This window comes from Corvus brachyrhynchos, unplaced genomic scaffold, assembly GCF_000691975.1.
Source record: "Corvus brachyrhynchos isolate BGI_N302 unplaced genomic scaffold, ASM69197v1 scaffold266, whole genome shotgun sequence".
Taxonomy (NCBI): domain Eukaryota; kingdom Metazoa; phylum Chordata; class Aves; order Passeriformes; family Corvidae; genus Corvus; species Corvus brachyrhynchos.
In genome coordinates this window covers 1,721,299-1,731,718 of record NW_008238633.1, presented here as the reverse complement: position 1 = coordinate 1,731,718, position 10,420 = coordinate 1,721,299, and the positions used below count along the sequence as shown (strand labels likewise).

The following is a 10,420-nucleotide window of genomic DNA, read 5'->3' as shown; positions in this document are numbered from 1 at the left end:
CGTGGCCGCCTGGGCGTGGGGAGGGGAAGCCCGGCCCGCCCGCCCGTGAGCCAGCGAGTTCGGGGAAGAGAACGTTCTGTGAGTCTGGGGACAGCAGAGAAGGGACTGGAATTAAAATTTTTATTCATTAAATTGTTTTGTTTCTTTTTTGCATTTTATTTTGAGTCTCCGCTAAACTCCCGTCGGCGGGGCCGAGCGGGGCCGCGGCCCGCGCACCACGTGGTTCCCCACGTGTGAGGCTCTGCCGGAGACGAGAGGGTCGAGGTGTCGCAACTGTTTGCTCCGACCACAGGCACGGACGGTGGCCTGCTCTAAATCCAAATGTGACCTATAAATGGATAGGAAAAACAGCCTGTGCCATCTGCAGATCGCGGGCTGTGAGGCGGCCTTTTATTTGAGTTCCTGTCGGGCGTAGTTCTCAAGTAACCGCTGTTAGTCATTTAGGAGCCAGCGTTGTCACAACGGTTTATTAAACCTAATAGTGAGTTCTGCTTTCCTTTGTACACTCAGTGGGATCCCATTGCTACGCAGCACTGGGGTTGCCTAGTCCGTGTTTCCTTCTTCAGTGCAGACTTGCCTAGAGAAGCAATCCTACATCTGTCCTCAAAGTGAAGAGGTTAAATAAGTTCACCCGGGCTGTGTAACAATTCTGTTAGTTACAGGTTTAACCTGCCGCTTAATCTGACTTTGTTAATGTCTGGGCTGATTTTTATGTTTAAAGCCTCACATGTTGTTCATGGTGTTTACTTTAAGTTTGAAATTTCATACAGATAGACAGAAAAAATTAAAGGGGATGGTGGTAAAATGTGCATATTTGGTAAATAAGGTTTATCCCTTTCCATATTAACGAGTATGGATAGGCAGAAAGTGCTTCTGAGTCACTTCTTGATGAACTTTTGTTCTCTTTCTTGTTTGTGTCAACACAGATAGCTAAGAATTACTTGTCTAATTGGAGTCATGGTGTCCTTTTGTCCTGGTTTCTGGTTCCTCTTGAGTCTTAGTTAATGTTCAGCAGTCGTGGGTCAGCTTAGCTGTGAAATGTATTGAGGGGTCCCAAAAGGAATGTAGGGATTGGCTTTTCACTTCTCTAGGTTTCCTTGAATTTTTAAACTAGTTTCTTTCAGAATTGGAGTATTGTTATCTGCTGGTCAGAATACTTAATTTTGTATCTTGTTTTAGTGAGAACAGAAGAGGGAGACAGGAGCATCACTAACTCTGTGGTAGCAGGTTTTCAGGTTACAGCATGGAAATTAACTGCTAAATATTGAGTGGCTTTGGTGACAGTCATGTGTCCTGTGTTCAAGAATTCTTACATGTTGCTTGGGAAACAAAAACTCCTCATATATGGTACTTCCTGTAAAATGAGTAATGCTTTTTGACTTCTCTTTTGAAACTAAATGCTAGACTTAGGGTTAGCAGGCCTTTCTGCCCTTTCAGTGCTCTAGAGGACAGCAGAGCTGTCCTTCCTGTCACGTTGGGGTTTCAGCATGCTCAGCTCTGGGCTGGCTTGTCCAGTTCAGGTGTGGTGGCGTGGGTTGGTCACAACAGCCTGGGAACATCCTGCTGATTTCCCAACGCGTGCCTCTGATAGAGATGCCTTGCTGAAGGGCTTTACGTGTGCTGGCTCGAGCAGTGGCTTTTATCTGCTCTGTCCTTTGATTGAAGGAGTGAAGTCCTGCTGATACCAACTGCGAGTGCTCTGCTTGTAGGTGAAAAGAAGCACTGGTAAGTAGAGTGAAGAGAGTTGCCCTGTTCTGTTGTGCTTTTGAATCCTAAGGAGCTGGTGGTATCCGGAAGAATCCTGCATAATCTCAGAGGTGAAGTTCGGCTTCTTTTTTACTATGAGGAGCCTGAGTTGTATTTCAGTTTGCTAAATTAACTTCTTCCTTGGAGGGCATCTAGGCTAAAAGCCATAAAATAAGGAGTATTACAGTGGAGTTTTCTGGCAGTTTTTTACATCATTGGGTCTAGAAGGGCTACTAAAACAGATTTGAATATTGCTGAATCTTGTGCATGAAGACTGGAGATTAATAGCACTTCTCCTGTTCTAAGAGTCTTGAAGATGTATTAACTGTAAAGCTGCAGAAAGACACAGTCTTCCCCTTCAGAGCATGAGACAAGAAACTTCTTGTGTCAGAGGTGTCTCCTACAACCAGGAGAATCACAAAGAAACTCACTTTGAAGTTTGGTGCTCAAGTTGCACTCAAGAGCTTCAGTTGTGACCTAGGAAAGCACTGTGGTGGCACAGGGATCTTTGTCATCAGTCCCTGCTGTTTAGCAGTAGGGCCATCACAGAACAAGGCCTAAAATTCAATCTTAATAATGTTTCAGCTTCCAACTGCAGTTAGAGAGCTCTGTAGGATAAGTTTAGGTTAAATGACTGCCTTCTCCCCTTTCTAGAAAGGTAAGGTTTGAGATGAGAAAGCATAATTAGACTCGAGTTTCTGGACAAGTTCTGGGAGCTAATCCTGGACGCAGTGCCTTGCTATATCTTGCAAAATTTGACTTGTCTCAGAAATGCTAGATGAGGCCGTAGTTGTGATTTGTTTTCCATTACTACTTTTCCTGCCCTGGTGAGGTAAAAATCTGGTTCTGGTATGTGAGGAGGGAGGGAACGATGACACACGGACAGACAGGACAGGCTGCTTTGTGTAACACATCTGAGCTGCGGAAAACAGTGATAGCTGTGACTGAAAACTTTCCAAGAAGACTTAGGTAGCTTTCTTGCAGAAGGCTTACTTAAGGTGGCCTTGATAGATAAAAGGAACTGCTGGAAACTTGCCTGTGATGACAAAATGGAGGAGTATTGACTAATAGAGAAGTGTTTGAACTTGGGTGGTTTTTACTGTACTCATTTTTTTCTCTTGGAAGTAACTGAAAACTGTAGTGGTGTCCAAAGTGCTTGGAGGCTCTCCATTTAAGGACTTGTCTTCTGAACCAGCCTTTTCTGGATGTTGCTCCTTGAAGGTGGCTGTTGGCTTTCTCTGAAAACTGAATCCTAACAGTTCACGCTGCTGGGGAATTTTGTCCTGTGTTAGGCTTGTTAGAGTGCAGGCAAGTAAAACCAGTGTCAGCTGCAGCTGCCTCTCACTGGTGAAACCATTTGCAGTTCCAGATCCTTTACAGGAAGGATGCAGAAGTGCAAGATGGAAATACTGGTGAAGAGAAACTTCAGGCAAACTGTTTGGATAGTCTTTAAGGTGTCTGAGGATGGAGCAGCATGCTTTGTAATCACACTTGTATGGCAGCTGTAACCTTCCACTGCTCTTGAGCTCAGGGGGAAAAGGGGCCTCTGAAGAGAGAGCGTTTTAAATAAATCTCAGTCTTGAACAATCCTTACACAGAGACTGGTGTTTAACTTTAGATTTCTAGTTCAGTTTGTGTCGTCTTTACCAATTTGCTGTATAGCAGAGAAAGAGACACTTGAGGTTTTCCTTTTGAAGGGGCAGTTAAAAAGAAAAAAACTCTTAAATCAGATTTAAAACTTCTCTTTGACATTCCTTTGGGGTAGTGAGAAGTAAGCTTTTGTCCATCGTGCAGCTCCTGACCCGGACTGGCAGAAGGACAGACTAGCTGTAGGCTGCCATTAATCTTGGTATAGAAACTACCCACTGTGTATCTGAAGCAGGTCTGGCTCACCTGTCAGATACTTGTCTTTTACCATGTGTTAACCTGACTGGTTCTCTCGTGCTTCATGTGGGGTGCTGCCAGCAGGACTCAGTCCTGTCACGTCGTGCTGGAGTCTCAGGTTCATGGTTGGGAGTGAAGTCTGTTCTGATGTGCTGCAGTTCTGTTACAGCTGGTGCCTACTATTTTGCTCTTTTTAATAGATGTTATGTTGCCATTTGATAAGGTTTTAATGTGAGGACTGTTTAAAAGAGTTGCAATGAACTCTTTATCTGCATATAATAAATATATATATTATATAAAATGTAGAGACCCCATCTTGGCCCTCTTGCAAACTAAAAGCAGCAGCATCCACTGTGGTGCCTGAGCCCAGCTCCTGCAGTTGGCTTTGCTTGTGTTTTTCCTGTTCTGCAGTGTCAACACAGTTGCTATGAAAACAGGGATAAACAATGGCACAGTGAGTGCCAGCTGCTGCCAGCAGAGCAGGCAGTGCTCAGCCCTGGGTGTCCTCAGAAGACGCTTGGAAATCTTGAACGCTGAGATGAAGCAGAGAAGACTGAGTTTGTAATGTGTGAAATCAAGTGAAACTCTTTAAGTGCTCCAGCAACCAGTTGCTTTAACTTTGTTTAGATGCATTTAAGATCTTCTTGCAGCCTTCCACTCCAGAACTTCATTTTGAGGGCAAAAACCATCATCTGGTCCAGCTGGAAGTTAGACGTGGGATTACAGAGATAACATGCTAAAGTATGTATCTCTTGTATTTTAAATTCTCAGCCATCTGCTGTGGTTGGAATAATCACTTCTCTGCAGAAGTCCATCAGAGAGAGGAACTGCTTGGAGAGAGGAGTGGATAAAAAGCCACAGTAAATTTTTGAAACATTGGGGTACTTTGGAAATAGCTAAGTAACAATTCAAGTTTAGATACACACTCTGTATTTAAGAGCTAAATGTCAGGATGCTAATTCTGGTTCCTTCTGGAGCTCATGTGTTGTTCTACTGCTCCTGTAGTGGCTTTCTTCAAGACTCAACTTCTTGATGTTCTGTAATCTGGGATGGCCAAGGGTCTGGGAGGAGGGGAAACATTCTGTAATGTGAGTAAACTCCAGGGTTACAGGGGGATTTCCTTGAAGGGGGATCAGGTAAACTGCCAGGCATGCCAGATAATGATTCTACTTCTGTTGGGTAAAGAATAATGAACTGGGAGAGAGCATGTGAGGTATTTAAACTTCAGGAGACTTCATCAAAACAAAGCTTGATAAGTGTATTTTTAGAACAGTGTACTTTAAACTTCTCTTCAAGCACACTTTTAAAAAGACTTCAATTTAAATGTGTAACTTCCTTGTTCTTTTCTGTCTGGCTCTGGAAGTGTTGTGTGAGTGTCCTGCAGCTCAGGGGAGGTGTGGCAGTGTGAGCACAGTGTTGAACCTGTCCCATCCTCAGTGGGCTCTGCAGGCTGGCTTTGCTCATGCAGTGCTGACCTCCATTCCCAATTTGGGCGAAGCAGGGATTGTGGTGTCAGACAGACCTGCCTGTCTGATGCTTCCAGAGCATTCTAGGGATGTTTTCCCAGTTAGCCTTCTACATAGTTGGCAAGTGTCTGCTGTCTTAACATCTTAAAACATTTTCTTTCATGTATACCTGGAGTGGAATATGCATCCTGAGCTGTAAGTTAATGACAAGTTGTAATTTTGCTTTTCAGTGTTTACCTGCTGTTAAGGTCATAAAAGACCTAAAATCTTCAAATATTAAGCTAAGGGCTTTTGAATGCTTTTTGGATTAATACTGCCTATTCTTACACTTAGCTTCCAGAGTGAAGCCTGGTTAGTCAGTAGAGGTAGTAGCTGCCAGGGAGATGCTTCAAGAGAAAATGTAACAACTACCAGGAGTAAGTAACTTGTAGAAATTGAGTAACTGGCTTTTGAGTTTAGCTCAGCCATAAGGAAGAAGGTGCTTTACTGAAAGGGATGATGACATTAAGGCTGGTACTACAGTAGTTTGGGGAATTTCCTTCTCTTTTTCCCTTTCCCTGAATGTTTTGCAAGTTTTTGACCCAGAGGTTGGCTACAAAATAATTGAAAGAAAAGTTACATAGCACACTGTCTGTTCAAAGCTGTCTTGCTCCAAGCAAAGTGGAGGCAAACTTTTATCCTCAGCAGTGGTTTCAATGGTCATGATACTATACAATAAAGCATTGACTTAGCTGGAAGTCCTGTATGGTTTGCATTGCCTTTGCTGGGAGGCTGGGAAACCTCTAAATCTCTCATTTTAATGTAGCCTTTGGCTGGGGGCAGAGAAGGTGCTCAAAAATGTCTTTCTTGCTCAGACAGGTGATCTGCAGCCATGAGCAGCAACGAGTGCTTCAAGTGTGGCCGTACTGGCCACTGGGCCCGGGAGTGCCCCACTGGGATGGGCCGTGGCCGTGGGATGAGGAGCCGTGGCAGAGGTGAGTGCTGGCTGTGCTTTTCTGTTTGTTTGGACAGTGATCTCCAGCTGGCTGCTGTGTGTAGTGTGTAAAACTGGCTCTGGCAGACCCGAGTGAAGAAGTTGGGACTCAAATTGGTAATAAGAACCAGTGAAATTTACCTCGACCTAAGAGTTTGGCCAGGGGCTCTGAGAATGAAGCTAACTTGTCAATTCAGTTTGTGATTAATTCTTAAAAGTATTCTGAACTTAATATTTATGCCTTTTTTTTTTTTATTTTACCTATTTCAAGCAGGCTTCCAGTTCATGTCTTCGTCTCTGCCGGATATCTGTTACCGCTGTGGTGAGTCTGGCCATCTTGCCAAGGACTGTGATCTTCAGGAGGATGGTAAGTATCACTAAATATTCCATCTCTTCTGTGCCACAGGCAGAGCTCTGTGGCTGAAGAGAAGGGTGGGTACAGGGATTCCCTGGGAACAGGTTGTGCATGTGCCCTGTTCACAGCATGCTGCCCCTTGCACTACCAAGGTTTTATAGTCTTGTTTGGTATGTTTTTCTTATTGTGGAAGCCTGCTATAACTGCGGTAGAGGTGGCCACATTGCGAAGGACTGCAAGGAGCCCAAGAGGGAGAGGGAGCAGTGCTGCTACAACTGTGGCAAGCCCGGCCACCTGGCCCGCGACTGCGACCACGCAGACGAGCAGAAGTGCTATTCTTGTGGAGAGTTCGGGCACATTCAAAAAGACTGCACCAAAGTGAAATGCTATAGGTAAGGACTGGCAGGAGGCAGCTGCGAGATGTGCCTCAGGTGCTAGATGCATTCTGTGTCTGGTTTTGGGTAGGAAATACAGCTCACACTGTGACTAGGTACCAGTTTCTTTGAACAGTTACCCACTCTTGTTCAAAACTGAGGCTTAAACATGTATTGGCAAGGTGGAGTACAGATTCCATGATGTATCTCTAGATGGCCACCCAATGCAGGTGTTCAGTCAGTTGAGCTGTACAGGAGAAAGGGCTGTGTCCTTTTGCAGAAGGTAGCAGGAGGTACTTGGCTATGGCACAGAGTTGGGTACCCTGTGTGTTCTGCCAGAGCTAACAAACTCCAGCTGTACAGCCCAGCTGACTGGCACAGCCAGCCCCGGCAGGAGCGCACTTAAGATGCCTTGGTAATGGGCACAGTGAATAGAAGTGGGTGTTACACTGGTTTGAAATGCCATCTTCAGAGTGTTGTCTGGTTTTTGAATGCAGGCATATACCAGAAACAGCACGTTCCTGAGAGCAGTATTCTTCACCCCCACCAACATTCCCTTCTGTGGAGGAAGGAGAGAGAACATGGTGTATTCGAGTTAAAACTAATTATTCTCAAAACAAGGCTAAACTGTAGGCATAAGCATTGGGAACAGGCAAAACCCAGTACACAGTTGGGGAAAAAAACCTGCAGACACACAAAGCTGATGATGTACGGTGATTTTGGCATATTCAGTGATTAATGTGAGTTGATTATTTGGGAGCAGTTCATGGCTCTGCTGAAGACAAACCTGCCTCGTGTCAGAGAATTCTGGAACACAGACACAGAAGCCTTGAATGCAGGACTAGTGCTGCATGAAATTGAAGTAGACAGTGTTCTAACAGTAGGATTGCTCCTCTGAGTGTTGTGGCTGTTGTGACACACGCTTTGCTTTTGCAGGTGTGGTGAAACTGGCCATGTAGCCATCAACTGCAGCAAGACCAGCGAAGTCAACTGCTACCGCTGCGGCGAGTCAGGGCACCTTGCACGGGAATGCACAATTGAAGCTACAGCCTAATTATTTTCCTTTGTCGCCCCTCCTTTTTCTGATTGATGGTTGTATTATTTTTCTCTGAATCCTCTTCACTGGCCAAAGGTTGGCAGATAGAGGCTACTCCCAGGCCAGTGAGCTTTACTTGCCGTGTAAAAGGAGGAAAGGGGTGGAAAAATCAACTTTCTGCATTTAACTACAAAAATGTTTATGTTTAGTTTGGTAGAGGTGTTATGTATAATGCTTTGTTAAAGAACCCCCTTTCCGTGCCACTGGTGAATAGGGATTGATGAGTGGGAAGAGTTGAGTCAGACCAGCAAAAACCCTCTCTGGGTTACAGGGAAGTGATCCTATGCAGGAGGAAAGAAATTCTGGAAGTGTCTAAACTTCCTCATAACTTTTATTTTACTACAATGGCCTTGGATTGTCTGACCTCAGTAGCTGTTAACACCAAGTGATATCTGCATCAGGCCCTACCTAGAGCATATAGCTGAGTGGGAGTAAACAAACAAGATGCACATGCCTGTTAATGGCCATGAGAGAGAGAGAGAGAAATCCGAAATAAATCTAAAAGTAACAGTAATTCAGTCAGTGAACGTTAATGTTGGAGATACAGAACGTAATGGGAAGCTTTTGAATAAATATCTCAAAGTCAATCTGAAACCCAGACATCAGTGCTCATAGCATATACAATTTGGAGCTATTCAGGAGTTGCAAATAAATGCATTTTCACAGAAATCAAGATGTTATTTTTGTATACTATATCACTTAGACAACTGAGTTTCATTTGCTTGTAATCGGTTTTTAAAGTAAGATGGTAAGAGCAATTGAAGTCCTAGAACATAGAAAATGTAATTTTAAACTATCAATAAAGCTGGAGGAGGAAGGGGAGTTTGGCTAAAGTTCCTTTTGTTCATTTTTGGTTTTCCTGTACACAGTGCAAAATAACATATTAAAAGGGGTATGTGGAGGTTCAGCTTGGCCTTTTCTTTTGTGCTGTCTCATATGAAGGTCCTGTCTGCAGATGTTCATGGCAGTGGGTAGTGGGGTCTGGATGGGGGCTGAGTACATCTGTGCTGGTGCAGTTCAAGCATTTTGTGGAAAAACCATTACAGGAGGCACAGGGGCTGCTCAAGGTGCAGGGAGTTCCAAAGTGAGTACTGAGTCCTGTCCAGCAGTTCTTGAGCCTTCACAGTGGCACTGAGAACTTCAAGCATCTGCACTGGCCGTGTCCATGGTTGTGCTGTGTTGGTTCACTGGGGGTCAGGGAACACTGGCAAGTTACACAGCTGAAAAAGGAGCTGATGAACCGTGGATCTGCACATCCACTCACTCAGTGAAGAGAGAGTTGGCGTGCAGGAGCTCTTGGCTGACCAGCACTTCACCGTAAGGCAGGACTGGAGAAGGGGTGTCCTAACATCTGCTGGGAAGATTGGGCTTTGCCTGGAGCCAGAGAGAGACTGCTCATCGGGAATTGGGTGACCGGACAAGGGGGAAAGGGTACAAACTGAAAGAGGGGAAATTTAGATTAAGTAATACAAGGAGCTTCTTCGCTTGTGAGGGTGGGGAGGCCTTAGCACGGGGTGCCCAGAGAAGCTGTGGCTGCCCCTGGGTCCCTGGAAGTGTCCAAGGCCAGGCTGGACGGGACTTGGAGTAAGCTGGGATAGGGGAAGGGGGCGGGATGAGATGAGCTTTAAGGTCTTTTCCAACCCAAACCATTCTGGGATCCCCTGGTGGAGCACATAGGATTTAACAGGACTGGGAGATCACTGCCCAAAAGTCGTTGCTCATTAATTAATTAGAGCTGATTCATTCTCCAGTGGAGGATGCCTCCACACTATCCATGCCACAGCTGCTGCACTTTGTACCAGGGAGCTGAAGGACAAGAAGGAAAATGATCACACTAATAGTGAGTAGATGCAGCTGTGCCCCCCCACAGACTCCTTACAGCCTGCTTAAACCACAGACACACCCATGAAGGCCCATGGAAGTTAGTACTGAATCAAACTTAATGTAGGCTTTGAGTAAATTAAGTAGAAGCTAGAGGAAATATAAAAAATAGAAAGCCCAAATTGCTTCTAGTGAGTTCAGTAATACTGTCAAATATTCATGCTTATAGGAAAAAAAATAAAATCACATTTTATATTCTTATAACTTCCCATGCTAGCAGTGCAGTTATGGTGATTAACACAAACAGCACCTCACGGCACTCTACCTCCATGGCCACTTGTTACGCTGAGTAACCACATGTAAAAGAGGTTATTAAGTTATAATTACGATGTTCCTAAAGTTCTAGGTATATATTTCAATATACTTTTGATATTAAGTCCACACTGTCAAAAATAAACACAAATCGTAGTATTTTGTATCATCAATATATTAGTAATTGTTGAGGAAAAAATCCCACATGGAAAGAGCTGCCTATTGATAACATGAACAACAAAGTGGAAAAGTTATATTTGAGAAAATCTATACAGATAATTATTATGAAAATAAGATTGCACAAACAGTATTTTGCATAGAGTACAACACTGTATGGGTTTTGTCTTTATGGAAAATACAGGTAAGAATAAAAATACATATTTCAAACTTCGG

At 44.2% G+C, this 10,420-nt stretch overlaps 1 protein-coding gene across 4 annotated transcripts; it reads left to right on the top strand.

The window, feature by feature from the left end:
- Positions 1–167: 167 nt before the first annotated feature.
- CNBP (CCHC-type zinc finger nucleic acid binding protein) lies at positions 168–8,801 on the top strand. Of its 4 annotated transcripts, none has more exons than XM_017737338.1 (4): positions 168–6,070; positions 6,341–6,436; positions 6,615–6,816; positions 7,735–8,801. In XM_017737338.1, exons 1-4 carry the CDS (start codon positions 5,968–5,970, stop codon positions 7,850–7,852), a joined length of 519 nt encoding a protein of 172 aa, XP_017592827.1. In that variant the 5' UTR covers positions 168–5,967; the 3' UTR covers positions 7,853–8,801. The 4 variants fall into 4 exon arrangements, with proteins under 4 accessions (XP_017592827.1, XP_017592828.1, XP_008634249.1 ...); XM_017737339.1 differs by having other exon boundaries at positions 3,980–6,070; positions 6,344–6,436; positions 7,735–8,731; XM_008636027.2 differs by having other exon boundaries at positions 4,007–6,070; positions 6,344–6,436; positions 6,618–6,816.
- The last annotated feature ends 1,619 nt before the right edge of the window (positions 8,802–10,420 follow it).

Coding starts and splice junctions, on each gene's coding strand:
- CNBP (XM_017737338.1), top strand. CDS start 5,968: ATGAGCAGCAACGAGTGCTTCAAGTGTGGCCGTACTGGCCACTGGGCC. Junction 6,071..6,340: donor GATGAGGAGCCGTGGCAGAG/GTGAGTGCTGGC, acceptor ACCTATTTCAAG/CAGGCTTCCAGTTCATGTCT. Junction 6,817..7,734: donor ACCAAAGTGAAATGCTATAG/GTAAGGACTGGC, acceptor TTGCTTTTGCAG/GTGTGGTGAAACTGGCCATG.